The sequence below is a fragment of the Phascolarctos cinereus genome, unplaced genomic scaffold, assembly GCF_003287225.1.
Source record: "Phascolarctos cinereus isolate Bilbo 61053 unplaced genomic scaffold, phaCin_HiC Scaffold_8;HRSCAF=390, whole genome shotgun sequence".
Lineage (NCBI taxonomy): Eukaryota > Metazoa > Chordata > Mammalia > Diprotodontia > Phascolarctidae > Phascolarctos > Phascolarctos cinereus.
Genome location: NW_027556291.1, coordinates 25,401,603 through 25,417,700, shown reverse-complemented (window position 1 = coordinate 25,417,700; position 16,098 = coordinate 25,401,603). Strand labels below are relative to the sequence as shown.

Here is a 16,098-nt window from a genome sequence, read left to right as displayed (position 1 = left end):
TTAACTTACATTATTGAATTTCAGACCTACTCTAAACCCAGAGCTTGAAAAAAGTTGTAAAAGACCCCTATGTCTTTAGACAGAATTTTTAGAAGTTAACTCTAGGAAGTTGGCACTACTGTAGCCATCTGAGTTCAACCGATTTTCATCTCTCCCACTCCCTCCCCCTTCATACCATTACACTGGATGAAACTAGTCATCGTGCCGCAGCATTATCCACAGCAGCCAAAGAGGCCGAGAAGGAATGTATACCTACCGCACATGATAGTCAGTTGCTGGCTGGAGATCAGGTAGGCTGACTGTCACTTCATCCCCACTGTGAAAATTAAAATTACTTATGAGACCTTCAACAGATTAAAAAAGCCAAATAGCAAATCCTAACTGCTTATATTAACCTTTATTCCAAGTAAACACACCTCCCACTGATGTTATTTACAGCAATTAACTCAAACTGTAAATATGAAGAAAACAATTTTAGTAATAATGGAAAATACTTCATTTACATACCAAGGTCAAGTTAATACAGCATTACAAAATTAAAATTTTACCATTTTGGGTTGAAATGTGAAATCTTCTCATAATATATTTATATTTACCTAGCTTATTGAAAATAACTTTGAAATGGAGCCTCAAAAAATAACAAGTGTTATTTTAAAGAAGCTATGTAATTCCTTGAGTATGGCCCAGAACTGTTTTCCTAGGGCATAGGCCTCTGTACCACAGTATAGGCAATGGTTGTGTGGTTGGTCCTCTTTTCCATTAGTACTAGGTGCCCAAAGGTGCATGTCATTGTGTTCAGATTCATGCCCTGACTTTTTGGTGCCCCCAGCCTGGCCCTGGCCCATTGTTTTCTAGACAGGAAGAGGAATGAGAAGGTTGCTGATTCCAGATGCTGAAACTGCTCTTACATTCACTGAGCTGAGCTTAGGAGGGCAACTAGAAAAGTAGACAGATAAGTACTGCTTAAACTATAAGTCTGCTTTAGTGTTGAATCACAGTATATTTGAATACGTTTGTTTTTATTAAAAAAAAGTATCCTGGGATTAAAAAAAGTATACTATGTAAATATGTGTAAGACTTGCTTTTTAAAAAAAATGGATTTTAATTTTAAATTGTCTCACCTCCATTCCCCTCAGAAGTTTCTATTTGAAATTTTTGAAGTTTTAAAATATCAGCCACTAATTACAAGATAATAGTGGCTTTCTTACCAACTAAATGGAGAACTCCATTCAGATGTTCTTGTTAAGTCAACTCGAGTCTCAGACTACACATGACAAATTTGAGTATATTAAGTTTTAGATGGCATCATGAAATTATCAACTGCTTCAATCACTGTGTAAAATTTTAGAATACTTAGAGTGACAGAAATCTAAGAAAGGCAGACTTACATGTAAATAGTTTTAAATTTTCCACTTTTCCCACAGTTGGACAGTGCCACTTCAAATGTAAATGACACTGGACGGTTAGCATTTTCTTCATTCTGGGAATTCACCAGATGACTCCATGAGAGGACAGCTGATCTTGCTTGAATATTAGAAACCTAACAGAAATAATGAAAATTCAGGCTTCTGTTTCTGACATAAGAAATGAGAAAGCCTTCCTTTATCATATAATCTTTCCTTTCCAGATTGCTTTCTTTTCCAATCTAATTTATTAAGCACTTTGTATGTACAGTGCTGGGCTAGATACTGTTGATTAAAAGACCAAAAGAAATAGTTCCTGCCCTCAAGGACCTTCCACTGGGGAAGGAAAGAGAGGGACAAAGTGAAAAAAGAAGAGCTCATTTAGTCCAATGTCCTCAATTTGTGAGATAAGAAAGTTGAAGCCCTTATCTCCAGCTTAAGTGATCAGAGCCTTCACATCATATTCTTAATTTTTCCTAATTCCACGGGCTGTTCTGCAGGGGGGCCAGAAGGCTGAGGATACACACACAGTAGCCCAGCTTTGCGGGGAGATGCCTGGGGCTTGCATTATTCACTCCATCTGACCTGAGCCCTTCCTTCAAACCCCATAATTTCTAAACTCTAGGGTGCTCCCTTGAGATGACCAAGAAATTGTGCTGATGGTTGATTGTACTAGTTATAAAAGTCTTTAGAATATTCAAAGATATGAAGTCACTTATTTATTTTCTACACATTTGTATTCTGATATAACTTTCTCACAAAAAGGCTCATTGTTATACAAACTAAAAAAAAAAGTTACCTTGATAAAAAACCAACCAAACAAAAGCCTACTTCCATGTCTGGCCAGTCCTACTTGGCCTTCTTTGCTGTCTCAAGTCATCCGCCCTTCACCACCAATTGTGGGTGCTCCCCAAAGTTCTCTCCTGGGACTTCTCCTCTGCCTCTGTACTCCTTCCCATATCTCTCCCTTGAGCTTCATTACTACGTCACCAGTTGCCCATCGGCCATTTTAACCTGGACACCACAGAGACAGGTGTAACACGTCTCTAACCAAGCTAAACCCTCTTCTCTTCTGAACTTCCCTATCTCTGTCAGAAGCACCACCCCCCTTCCAGTGTCTCAGGCTCTCAATCTCAGTATCATCCTGGCCTCTCCACTCCCCCTCACCCTCCACGTCCAGTTGGTTGCCAGACTTTGCCGTTTCTATCCTCACAACATCTCTGGCGCAGGACCCCTCCTCTCCACGCACATAGCTGCCACCTGAGTGTGGGCACTCATCACCTCTGGTCTGTGTCATTACAACAGCCCCCTCACTGCTCTGGCTCAAGTCTCTCCCCACTCCAGTGCATCCTACACACTGTGCCAGAGGAAGTTCCCTTAAGGGCAGATCTGACCAGGTGAAGCCCCTATGTAATCAACTCCCTCCAGTGGCTTCCTGTTGGCTTTAGGATAAAACATGTACTCCTCTGTTTAGCTTTTCAAGTTCTACACAACCTGCTCCAACCTTTCTTTCCAGTCTCATTACTAGCCCTCCTGTACTCTGTGATCTGGCCCACCTGGCCTCCTTTCTGTTCTTCACATGTGACACTCCCACCTCTGTGCTTTTGCACTGATTGTCCCCTCTGCCTGGAATGCCCTCCCTCCTTACCTCTGCTTCCTACAATGCTGCTCTTCCTTTAAGATGCAGCTCAGGTACCATGTTCTACACGAAGCCTTTCCTGACCCCTGCCAACGCCCCACCGCTGCTCCCAGCTGCTAGTGCTCCATCCCTCCCAGACCACCTTGTACTGACGACCTTGTGGTATAGGCTGGTTTTTATTAACTTGATACTCACACTGAATAAAAGATTGTTAGATGTACCTGCTGTCTCCCCCATTAGAACATAAGCTAAGTGAGAGTAGGGATTGTTTCATTCTTTGTACTCATATCTCCAACACAGATGATTGATTGAAAAATCTGACTTAATTCCAAATAAAACTCATCTACTGTGTAGTTAAAGCCAGAAGCAAAAATAGTCAAAAGCCAAACAGGCACCCCTGGTGCATAGAAGAAAGGTATATTCATGGTAAACTTTTTTCTAGATTAATTTGGGCACTAATTTAAAGGCATTACCCATTTAAATTGGAGCACTATATTTCATCACTTTAGAGAATTTCTTTCTTTCTTTCTTTTTTTTTTGTGAGGCAATCGGGGTTAAGTGACTCGCCCAGAGTCACATAGCTACTAGTATCAAGTATCTGAGGCCGAAGTTGAACTCAGGTCCTCCTGACTCCAAGACTAGAGCTCTATGCACTGTGCAACCTAGCTGCCTTGCACTTTAGATAATTTCTAACAAGGCATTAGTACGATGACTATTTGGCATTTAAATAGTGCTTTGATAAGTGATTGCAGAATACTTTAAGTGTAGTTTTTTTTTTTAAGGGGAGTAGGTCATTATGGACAAATTAAGGTACTCATTTCAAGCAATTTGCTCCAAGTTGCAGTAAATATACTGTTCAAATATATCTGCACATTTGGGAGTCTATTAGGAATGGAGCAGCTCCTTCCCACAGCTGCAAAGTCAACCCTTCTCCAATGCGTGCAACCCATAAAGTGTTAGGGAAAACATTTTAAATTCAATTGTCTGGTCAGAGAGAGCTTCAGTGCTTTTTTAAATTGATACTTATCATTAATTCTCAAAGATTTTTGTTTCTTACTCTTGATCTAGGTCAATTTTTTTTTCTGCCTGTTCTTTAAAACATAGAGGGGCAGTGTGATGTAAAGGGATAGAGAGCTAGTCAAGTCCCCCTTCCCATACATACTTGCTATATGACCCCAGTTGAGTCACTTAACCAAACTCTCAGGCAATTCTCTCAATCTCTAAGGTGTAGAAAAGGGACCAACCTGCACTAGCTCTTGGAGTCTCCTCACCTGGGAGTGCCCTATATCTGAAAATATAGGTCTACCTCTTTCCTCCTCTTTAGAACATAAAATGATTGGAGGTAGAAGCTCTATGTTCTCTAGTTCTAGGCATCAACATCTCATTTATAAAATGCTTTACAGTTTACAAAGTGGCTCTCTTACCATAAACCTGGGAGGGAGATAAGGCAAGTATTATTATCTCCATTTTATGTTTGAGGAAGCTGAGGTTTGGAGAATGTACTTGACTTTATGTAAGGGCCAAAGTAGGGCCTCAAAGCCAGGTCCCTGTGACCTCAACGGCAGGATTTTTTACACTATATCAATGCTACCTCTCTATACAGTAGACGCCATATACTTTCATTAAATAATAAATAACTATCCCTTTCTTTAGCACATGCTGACTTTACATTTTTGTGTATTTCACTGATGAAGAAAAAGCATGATTGGATTCCATGTTTGTCATTCTGCTCCAGGAAAAAAGAAACCACATTTATTTTAAAAACCGATGAAAAGTAAGTCTGGAGAAACTATTTAGCATTACTTACTATAGGTTTTCCAGTGCTAAAGAGGTCCTGCAACTCTTTAATTTCTTTTTCAGGTTCTAGGGAAAAAAAACAACAACAAATACACACACATACACACACACAGAGAAACAGAAAGATCATTAAAAGGAAAAAAGGAGCAGATAGTAGTGTATTACCTAATTATAACCACAAGATGGAATCAGATTCATTAGGAGCTCTTCACCAAAGGGCTTTTACTAATCATCTAACTGCCAGTCATACTGCTAGCCCGAAGTATAATAGCATAGAGTCTAAGAAGCCCAAGACAACTCTAAATGAATACTAGTATGGAAACCATTTTTAGTACAAGGCAGTGTGGTTTTTCCAATATGAACATCTCTCCTAATTAACTTTAGCTGAGCAAAAACTTTATATGAAGATGAACTGTCAAATTAGAGCATGTCTGTTTCTTATTACCCTTCATTATGCCTGGTTCATTTCCAATAGTGAGTGGTAGTGGTATTAGTACTGGTGGTGTACGCAACTCCGGTTCAGTTTTAAGGGAGATCGTATAAAAATAAATGTAAATCAGAGGATTTGAGGTTTATGGACTGTAAACACCCAAAACAAAATCCAGAAGGAAAAAACCCTAAGTCCCCAAAGTCCTTTTTTAGGCTCTGTGAATGTTGCCATTCAGTTCTCCAATAGGACTTTCTTTCACATAAAACTAACCAAGCACAGACCAAATGCGCCACGTTGAAGATAAAAATCCAGGAATGCAGAAGCTGTGTACAACAGGGGCAGGTTTGTTTTTCTGGGTGGCATTAGTGGTTTGCTTTTTAAAGCCAAGGCAACACACCTGTAACCTCCTAATTACCTGTTTCTATTAGGATTATTTCAGGAGGCACTTCTTACACTATCAAAATAGTCATCCAATTTGCACGTGTGAAATTAAAGGCCTCAGTTGGTTAAGAGTAAATGAAAATTGACACTGATGCAGTTAATATCTTTTCCAATTTCAAAAAGCACTGGACAGCCTCCAGAGTAGACCATGTTGAAAAAGTTTGATGAACTTTTCAAAGTGTTAACAAGGTAGCCCTCATATCCTCTATAAGACAACAGAGGAATTAAATTGAAGGGAAAAGGTGCTCATTCAGAAGGCTCTGGGAAGCCTGGATGTAACACATGCTATTCCAGAAGGGGCAGAGGGGCTCAAAAACTGTCTTCTGATCTGATAGGAAGAACCTGAGCAAAATAAGAGTATCTTGATTTTCTGTCTCATCAGTGAAATGTTTCCACTTTTATCATGAAGATACAAAGAGGTACAGTTAAGGGCAGTGCTAATTATTTGGAAATCTAACATGTAAATTAATATTTTGAAATATCATCTGGAAGCCCTCCACAGAAACCCAAGACAAAAAGTTACCCTTTTGGTGTGGTCCTGACCCACCCTCAGTGTAAGAATGGATGGCACAGGAAACAGCTGTTACTGTTGCTGTCCTGTGTTCTCTTTATTATAGTAGCTTTCTATAGGGTTCACCCCCCCCCAAAAAAAGAAAAAAAAACAAGAAAAAGAAAATACTCAACATACTGGTCAATAGTTGCAACTTTGTGCTGTCAAAGTATTAAAACTCAACATCAAACATACTTTTCTGATGCACATTGAAGCCAGAAAACCAATCAGATTGATTAGTAGATAACCCAGAGGAATGCAGAGGTTAAACACTCAAGGGGGCACCACTTCTCTGTCACTATGCTGATTGCTCCTGCAAATCCCTCATGATCTGACAAGTATTTCATTTGCTTGCTGACATGCCATTTTCTGTGTGATCCCAATCTGTAAGCCGTCACCTCCACAACACACTTTGGCTTAGCTCCTACTTTCTGTAGTAATACTGGACAAGTGGCCAGAAAGGTCAGACGCTTTATTTTCAAGGTATTAGTGATGGAAATGAACCTTATGCTTGCTTTCCATTGTACCATTCTTAGAGAAGATGATTAAGTGAATGCAGATAACCCTGAGAATCCCAGTATCAAGGCTGTCATAACTCAACATGGTCATATATATGACACACCCACGGAGTTATTGGTTTCCTGCATATTGATATTTATGTCTTCATATCTAGTAAGGACTTGCTTCTCTCCGATCCTTATGAGGAAATTTGTTTCCTGTTGCCTTCCTCTCACCAAGCTCTTTGGAACTCTCCTGGGTGACACTACTATTAGAGTGCAGTGTATGTTACGTTTGGGCAGCCAGAGATGAGGTGCCAGACCTGGTCACACCATCCCTGTCCTGTATTCTAAGAGCACCTTGTAATCCTTCCAGGGCTAGAGTTGCTGCAAGGGAGGAACTGCTACTCATTGGATCTCTGCAGCGGGAAGCCCCCCATGCCCCACTTTACAGGTGAGCTAGGAGGCTGCTTTTTCTGACTAGCTGATGTTAGCTCTTCCTCCGGTCTACTGCTCCATCAGGAGTTGGCAAAGGACACGCTGTTCTTTAAGGAATTTGTTGTTTTACTGGACTTCTATTTTTCATTTCTACTTTCAGCAATCATTTGCCCTTCATAGCAAGAGTAAGCCTTGGGCAAATAACACTTCACTTTTGTGTAACAAACCATTATGTTATGTCACTTCAAACATTAGAATTTTATTACAGCAAGCTTTATAGCAACATTCATTCCAAAATAACTGTTCTCTCTTCTCTCAACCCTTCCTGCTTTGACCTTTTCCACATACTGCAATTAAATCCAGGCTTCCTCACTTCTAGTCATAACTCTGCAATGTTTACATTTTGTCAAGGCCTCTGCTGAGAATGTTTCTATCCTAAGATCTCTCCTCTCTCTGCTACTTGCAAGATGGTCTTAGTAGTACTAAGCAATAAAACTGGAGTGTGGGGAACCGCGGGTTCACAGCCTCATAACACTAACACATGCACACGCGCGCGCACACACACACACACACTCTACCACCAATACAAGTCAGCTGCGGCACAGTCCTGGCCACTGGTCTTCCTCCCACTAGCCTCATCCCCTCAGGATGAGAGAATAGCATCACACTGGGAAGTTCACTTCAATAGAAGTGTGTTCTGTTTCAGAGAAGCAAAGCCTCAATAGCATGAGCCACGAGGGACCTCAAAGATCGGCCATTCAAATTCTCTTACTTTACAGATGACCAACTCCCAGCCCAGAGAGGGGAAACAACCTACCCAAAGTCACTCAAAGGAAAATGGAGATCTTTTTGATACAATATACTATGCTGCTCACTGGGACTAAACATTTATCAAACATTTTCAACTTGGTAACAAAATACAAAACATTTTGAACAGGACCACCTTAAGCGTCTGCGGTACACAGTAATAAATACATTTCTGCATTTTGGGCTAGGTTCTCTTTTCCACACACACCTTTTTTCTTCTGTAATCTTTTCTCTCTTCTACTACTTAAAATGGAGTGTGTGAACCCTGCCGCTTTCGTCTTTGGTTCCTAGTTGCAGGAATGGGCTTGTTTATCAGTTCTGCTAAACATAGGAGGGAGGTGGGGCTCTTCTAGGATGACATCATTGAATCTATATTCCCTGAGAGGTTCTGGAGGGGGGGTTCTTGAGGAGGGACATGACATTAGTTGCCACTGGTTATCATTCTAGATTATTCTACAAATAATACAAAATCCTTTCAAGAAGTGCTTGAAGTATAGTCATACATGGTCCTAAGTATCCCATTATAAAATGGAATTCACCTCTCTACATTTCTTCGCCTTTTGAAAAAGAACACTTGCAAGATTAGTAGTAAATTTTCATATCCGATTATGGTAAAACCTCAATTAACCAGATTGCTTAGGGTAGAAGGTTAAATTTCTCAACTTTAGTAGTAAGCTTTCTTCTCCTCTTAAATACAATATATATCAATGTATCTTAAAATACAGTCCTTTGGAATATCAGTAATCTACAGGATGGTAGAAAGGTGTAAAATTAGACTGAATATATATTAATCCTAGAAAATGGCTTTTTAAATAACTCTGAAACTAGTTTCTCTTAGGATCAATCCAATCTTTTAAAGATTGGGTAGAAAAAAAGATTGAACATTCTTTTTAATAAAAATATTATCATACTGTAATCAATCTAATGACCATTAATGACACCTATTTAAAGGTAGCCTGTCGTGACTTATTTTGTAGCGGAGGCGGCTTTTGTCAAATAATTTGTTTTGCAAGTTCATACTTATACAGATACGTATGTGTGTCTATACATAGATATACCTGCACATATAATGAATTTTTTTTGGGGGGGGCTAGGCACTGGGGTTAAGTGACTTGCCCAGGGTCACACAGCTAGTAAGTATTATGTATCTTGAGGCCATATCTGAACTCAGGTCCTCCTGACTCCAGGGCGGTGCTCTATCCACTGAGCTACCTAGCTGCCCCTATAATAAATTTTTGATCTCATCAATGTGAGCACTCTCTTTTATGTGGGCATGTAACAACCACACCTTCTTATCTTGTGACACTACCATCCATCTTTTCCTGAGTCCTCCAGGGAAGCTTTACCTATTGTGCTGGGGGGCTGCCTTCTGGTTCTCTAAATATTTTGTGGCCTTCTGGGAAGCACCTGGGCCAGCCACCTGTTACCCCTCACCTGTGCTACATGACCATCCAACCTCCTTGTGCTCTTGATAACTTTTACACCATTTCTCACACTCAAGCCATAGGTGCTGCAGCTTTGCACTTACCATGCATCTTTCCATTGCCCTTTGGGTCACCTGCAAGTCTGATTCTTCAATGATTTGCAGCCATAAAGCATCACTGAAAGAGTGCTGCTCTCTGAAAGATGGGCTTTGATGGCAGGCGACAGCTTGGAATCACGGAAAGTGCCACACAAATTCCTGAACGGGCCCTAGCCGGCTACTTTAATTCTGGGACCAGCTCGCTGTCCCTCTGTGTTGCCTGAGATGATAAGAGCAGCTAGCATTTTAAAGTTTGCAAAGTGCTTTACTTATGTTATCCCATTTGAGCTTTACAAGCACTCTGGGATATAGGTGCTATTTATCTCCATTTTACAGATGAGAAAAGTGAGGCTGACAGAGGTTGTGATTTCCACAGGGTCATACAGCTGCTATGTGTTTGAGGTGGGATTTGAATTCAGGTTTTCCTGACTTCAGGTCTAGCACTGTCTACACTGCACCAAGTAGCAGTCTCATCTCATAAGGCTGCCTGTCCAACCTGGGAAACAGGTGTTCTTCATTAGGTTGGCTTTTTTTCTAGGTGGATAGCTAGGCTAATCTCATCTCTGAAGTAACTCTGAAGCTCACTTGTCCTTTTCCAATGACCAAGTCATCGATCCAAAGGAACACTGGGAGAATCTCACCATCTAAAGGGAGACATTCTCAGTGACAACCAAAACCACTTTTGTTGAGCATACATCTGTCTCTCCATTTTATGCTTTGCTTGATAGTGACAACTTTTTGGAGTCAAAGGACCTGGGGTCAAATCCTGGCTCAGAGTGGTATAATGGATAGAGTCCTGGAGTCAGGAGACCTGGGTTCAAATCTTGCCTCTAATGCTTACTAGCTTTCTGACCCTAGCAAGTCCCTTACCTGTCTGTGCCTCAGTTTCTTCTGTCAAATGAGGGACTTGGACTCAATGGCCTCCTGAGGTCCCTTCACTTAGATCAGACTCTGAATTCTTGAGCGTGGGTTCAATTCCTGAAGCCAGAGCTCTTAGCGTTAATTTCCTCCCCAGGGGTCCTTTAAGGAGACACTTCTATGAAGTGTGTTCAGGAGCCTGGGGGCAGGAACCACTTATTTTTGTACTGGCCCCACCTATAAAGGGTTTATACATGGCCCTCAGGTCTGCTGGCCACCTGATCAAGAAGCTTGCCTAATGGAGAGAGAACCAGCCGTGAACTCTGGAGTCCATGGAATCCAGGCCCTCCCCACCACCAAGCGCTGGCTTCCTGATCTCCAAGACTGCTGCTTGCATTGGTAGACAGAGCTCCCTACCTGGTGGCAATCACAGTACGGGCTGGGGTAGACCACACAGCCTGATCCCTTTGGACAACATGAAAGAAATCCAAATTCCCAGCAGCTGGCTAGGTGTCTTATCTTTTACTGAAGTGTTTTCAGCTCCTATTTGTCTAACTGCCGACTTCTAAAAATGAAGGGGGGGGCAGTTGATGCCTTTTGGTTTTACATCACAATTGTTCTATAAAGAAAAACCCTTCTCTCTCCAGAATGCTAACCACTAACTAGTAAAGATGCTTCCCCATCTCCAGGCTGCCCCCAGGCCATATCGAGATTCTTTTTGGATTGAACCTGTAAAATTTCATTGGCATAGGGAACTCCAGAGGATGAAACTAATTCTCCCAATGTACCTACCTTATAATTCCTAGTCTTGGACTTGCCTGGAGTCTCTGACACACAGACAATGTGTGTCAGAGGTGAGACTTAAGCTCAGGTATTCCAGACTCTGAGTCTTGCTCTTCATCCTCTCAATTTGCAACTTAGGGCCCCCATCAATTGCAGACCAGACCCAGATGATGCTTGGGCTTTAGGCCACAGGATACAGGGCCAAGGTCAGAGATTTCATTCTCATAAAGAACTCTCTTACGACGAACTTCCCTCTACCAATTCAAGTCAGCACCTTCTTAGCAACCTAGTTTTACAGAGTTGCCTAGGGCACAGAGGGGTGGAGTAAGTGACTTGCCTAAGGGGTTATAGAGCCAGGGTAGGTGAGAGGCAGGGCTTGAACCTGAGACTTCATGGATCTAAGGCCAGCTCTCTGTCCATTCTCTAGACACATGCTGTGGCTAGGTAATAACCACTTCTTTATAACCCTTTTGTTATTCACTCTTGACATGAAAGTCTTGTCTAGCAAAATCTAGCTAAGGTGTTTTTTCTTTTCAAGAATAAATGGTTTATATACTCTGTTGGAACATCTAGTTTCTGTTGCTTTTTTCTCTGCCCTTTTCTAAATTGCTCCGATATGCAATTTTCCAGGCAATGCTATTAACCTGTGTGTCTTTGCACAAATCCTCTGGTCCAGCCAGTCTAATTATGGTCCTCTACTATCATATACTAAGCGGAGGGTATGACCTGTTTCCAGCTGCCCATTTGAAATGGAAAATTTTCAAACCACTTAGTGCAAATGGTTAGGTTGTCAATTTACAAAGGACACAAAGTGAGAAGGGGACTATTTAATTATGGTGGTGTACCTTAAGTGCCTTTCGTGTACAGTATGTCACAGCTTGTCCATTCCAGCCACGTGCACTATTCCTTATATGTGTAGGAAAGCCATATTTGACTGAGGACAAAAGAGGTGTCCACTGCAGGAAATATACCCGCAAATGATAAATTGAAGGTTAAAAGTCGAATAGATCTTTGTCCTAGATGAGTTGAGAATTCAAAATGCAAAAGATAATCTATTTTTCTCATAATTCAATGTTATTCTCCTCTCCCCCAAACAAGTCTCTACATCCTAGCCTGTGCTGTTCTAGAACCACATTCCCAATTCTTGCCTTTGATTTAGACTTTAGGGGCTGAGCTTTAGAATATACAAGACTTTTTACTAGGCTACAAAACTTGCACCAGCACTTCACACAGTTACCAGTGTTGTGGTAATAATGCATAATGAACCATCGGGGCTTCTTTCTGGCAGTAAGCCTCTGGCTCTATGCTAATTGATGACAGTGCCTTAATCTGGAGAAGAGAAACAGTCTAGAGGTTAAAAAAAAAGACGAAAACAAGGAAAATGATGGGAATAGACATAGTCTGGGTGCAAAGAAAAATAAACAGGACCATATTTCATCGCTCAGAAGGAAAGATACATGACTTAGGCATCTATACTACAATATAGAAGGGTATAACAAGAAATAATAACATTGTACTGTGCTGCGTGGGGATGATGCTACTGACCCACTGGCAGCAGGGCAGGGTTCAGTCTTTCCCCCCCGGTACTAATGATAGATTTATACTGACTGTTTGTTGCCCTTCGTACACATTTGTGAGACAGCTGGCATTGTTAGGGTAGACTGTGGCTGTGGAAAATCACAACTGGCCTGTACACAAATCCAGCATCTGACCGAGGCCTCCTAATACCATACACTAACTAAGCAAACTAGCTATAGTCAATGAGAGATGGAGTATCTACCAACACCAAAATGAGATGCTCATTTGGGCTTCTTAGTCCCCAGAGGACCACTGATTTCAATAAACATTTGATTCAACAAACACTCAAAAGACTGAATAGTTTGCTTTGAGAAAGTGATAAAAGCCTAATCAATCTTCCTCACTACTGAAGGGGGACTTTGAAATGGAGAATGGAAAACCAGATTGTTTGCCCACCTGTATCAGGGTCATAGCCCCGATCCCTAAAAAAGGGTTCCCTTTCACCAAGTTGGGTTGAATAGCTCCTGATGAAGACAGAACTGAAAGATGACAGGAAAAGAGTAGGTGCTCTAGCTTGCAAACAAAATGATGTTATAAAGAATGCTGAAAAGCCACCTCCAACTGGGAGAGCAATGAAGTGAAAACACTGGTGGTTAGCAAAGCACCCTGTTTAGGAAGTTCCTGGGATTCACAGAGTTGGTTGGGAAGACACAAAAACAGTTGGGTGGATACCCGATCCTACAATGGGAAGCTTTTATGCTGGATAGAGAATTCATGCCAATGGTAAATAACGAAGTAGGCTTTCTGTTTGTGCGTGTTATTTAGACCAGGCTGAGCAGGGAAAGGAGACGGTAGGGGGGAGATTCTTTCGGCTTTTGCATGAGGAATTCCCCTGGTCCCACTATTTTCTATAAAACCATAGTAGTCTCTGGGATAGTTACTCTGGGATCCTGCAGCAGACACATGCTCCTTCACCACCACCACTCCCTTCCCTGCCAATCTCCTCTCTCTTTCTCTGTCACACACACACACACACACACACACACACACACACACACACACACACACACACACACACACACACACACACACACACACACACAGAGGCTTCACGTGATAGTCTATCTCATTCTTAGGACACATAATCTCATTACATCTACAACTGTAACCACAAACCTTTCAAGTTGTGGCTAGCACCCTTAATGCCAGAGAGCAGTTTTTCCTTTGTAATATAAATTCAGTATCTGCAGTAAACAGCAAATTGTTTATTTGTAAAACTTATAAGGTCCTTTTTTTTTTTTTAAAATAAAAGCTCATTTTCTATACAGCTTGTCTTTGCTATGTTGGAGAACATTCTTAGGTTTTAAAATCCTCATTGGAAAACCAAGTGGCTTCTATTTACACCTTCTGGGGTGTGACATTCCAATTTTGCTGACTATCATTACAAATCTCTTGTCCTTCCGTGGAGCAGAAAGTTCTCTAGCACTGACAACTTGCTGAACTGGATAATGTATTAAGGCTTTGGGAGATGACAGCTATAAATCAAAAACAGAAACATTAGTAAATCTACAAAAACTAAAGGGGCTTAATAGTAGCAAATTAACAGAAATTCCTAAATTAACTGGACAATTCATAAGCTAGTCGTTTTATGAATTGGTTAGGATCCTGGATTAAATATGAACTGATTTTACTGGTTGAAAATAAAATAAAAGGGGACTTGCTTAAGGACGTTTGGCAAAATTTTATATGGAGACATAATAAATTTTCAACATTTTCCAAACACCTTTTTAATTATATGAAAAGCAAACAAAATCCCACCTACCTCAGTTCTGCAAAATGACCTCATTTCTTTCCCCCTTGCAAGTGTGAAATTAACTAGTAATTACATAACAAATGTATTCCCATAACAAACTAGCTTTGGGTCTTCTGGTCACCCAACTCCATTTGTTATATCACATGGCTCTACTTCAGTAAGTCAATAATAGGAGACAAGTGGCAGAAACCACATGTGGCATTCATGGCTGGCATTCACTGCCACATAAAGTGGAGGACAATTACTTTGGAACAGGAACTTCCCCATGCTTTTAAGAAGCAGGTGAATTGTGGCTCTGTGTTCATACGACAGCTCAAATGGATCATCTCAGAACAAACATTTGGAATCTGAGAGTAAAAAGGACCAAAGGGGAAAATGTTTTAAGATGCACTGAGGTTCTCAGTCTGTCATTTTTGTCTTTGTTTTTTTCTTTCACAATAAGATGAAAAGGCTGATCTTACCTTCAGCTTTTGCATCTTCTGCTGGGCTGTCCTTTGCTTTCCCACTTTGTTTCTGCTTAACGGGTTCTTCTACGACATAATGCCCCTTTCCATATCCATTCTCAACATCAGTATTGTAAGAATTGTGAACTTTAGATAGGGAAGAAGGCGGGACACCAGCTTTGTTGTTATTGTTGTTATGCCCAATAGCATGCCTGTCTTTTATTCTCTTCTTCAAGTGCTCTTGCATTTTACCAGTTCTTTCGTCACGAGGAATATAATGCGTTCTTCCATGGGAACGGGATTCTGAAACAGACCGGGGTCATACTGGTCAATCAGTGTTGGAGACCCCGTGTTTACGTAACCAAATAAGGGCCTGGGCTGACAGAAGGGACACTTTAACTTCTAGAATGGGTCTCCCTTTGCTTCAATTGTGATTCCATGCTGGGGTTACAGAGGGGAAAATCGTCTACAAGAACATCAAAATGTGACCTCGCTTCTCAAAGGAAAGGCCTAAGGATAATAGGCAATATGGCCTCCAAGAGCTTTAACATTCTCACTATACATCTCTAAGAGAGAAAAACGTTCTTATGCTTGTCCATCATGGTTTGGTAGTGCCATAAGGTGGAAAAAAGTAGTACCAAATATAGTTTTCAGTGAGGTACATAATCACAGGGAATTTTCACGTAACACACCCACAATCACGCATAAACATTTTCACCACTTATGATTTATGTACATCATGCAATAGTTATTTGTTAAAGTCTTACCTCTCTCTCTACTTTTTTTGGAACAAGTATCTAAGATAAAAGGGACTGATTACAACGAACTGAAACCATTTTCTATTGAGAACAAGCAACCTTACCGTATTCATGGTAAATGCGTGGTTGTGGCAGCGGTGGCGGTGGCGGTGGCGGTGGTGGCATTGGATGTTGGTGCATATACTGGGGTGGGTGCAATTCTGATCCTGGAACTGGGGGATACATTGGATGGGGAGGGTGGGCAAGCATAGGAGGATGTGGATGCATGTAATGTTGCAGATGTGGAGGAGGATGCATGGGAGGGTGGTATTCTGCAGAATGGGGCAAAATGACAATTTTGCGAACTCCGTTTTCTTCCACCACCTGAGACAGAACACAGGATCATATTAGTAAAATAAAAC

At 41.1% G+C, this 16,098-nt stretch overlaps 1 protein-coding gene across 1 annotated transcript in view; it reads right to left on the bottom strand.

Annotated features, from left to right (window-relative positions):
* The window catches only part of LOC110193055 (fibronectin type-III domain-containing protein 3A-like), an 81,319-nt gene that overhangs the window by 30,573 nt on the left and 34,648 nt on the right, over positions 1-16,098 (bottom strand). Inside the window, exons 5-9 of the mRNA XM_078147737.1 lie at positions 15,802-16,060; positions 14,958-15,242; positions 4,850-4,905; positions 1,389-1,540; positions 257-316 (exon numbers count right to left, since the gene is read on the bottom strand). Of these exons, the coding sequence (XP_078003863.1) occupies positions 257-316; positions 1,389-1,540; positions 4,850-4,905; positions 14,958-15,242; positions 15,802-16,060 (812 nt within the window). The remainder of the gene's footprint in view (positions 1-256; positions 317-1,388; positions 1,541-4,849; positions 4,906-14,957; positions 15,243-15,801; positions 16,061-16,098) is intronic.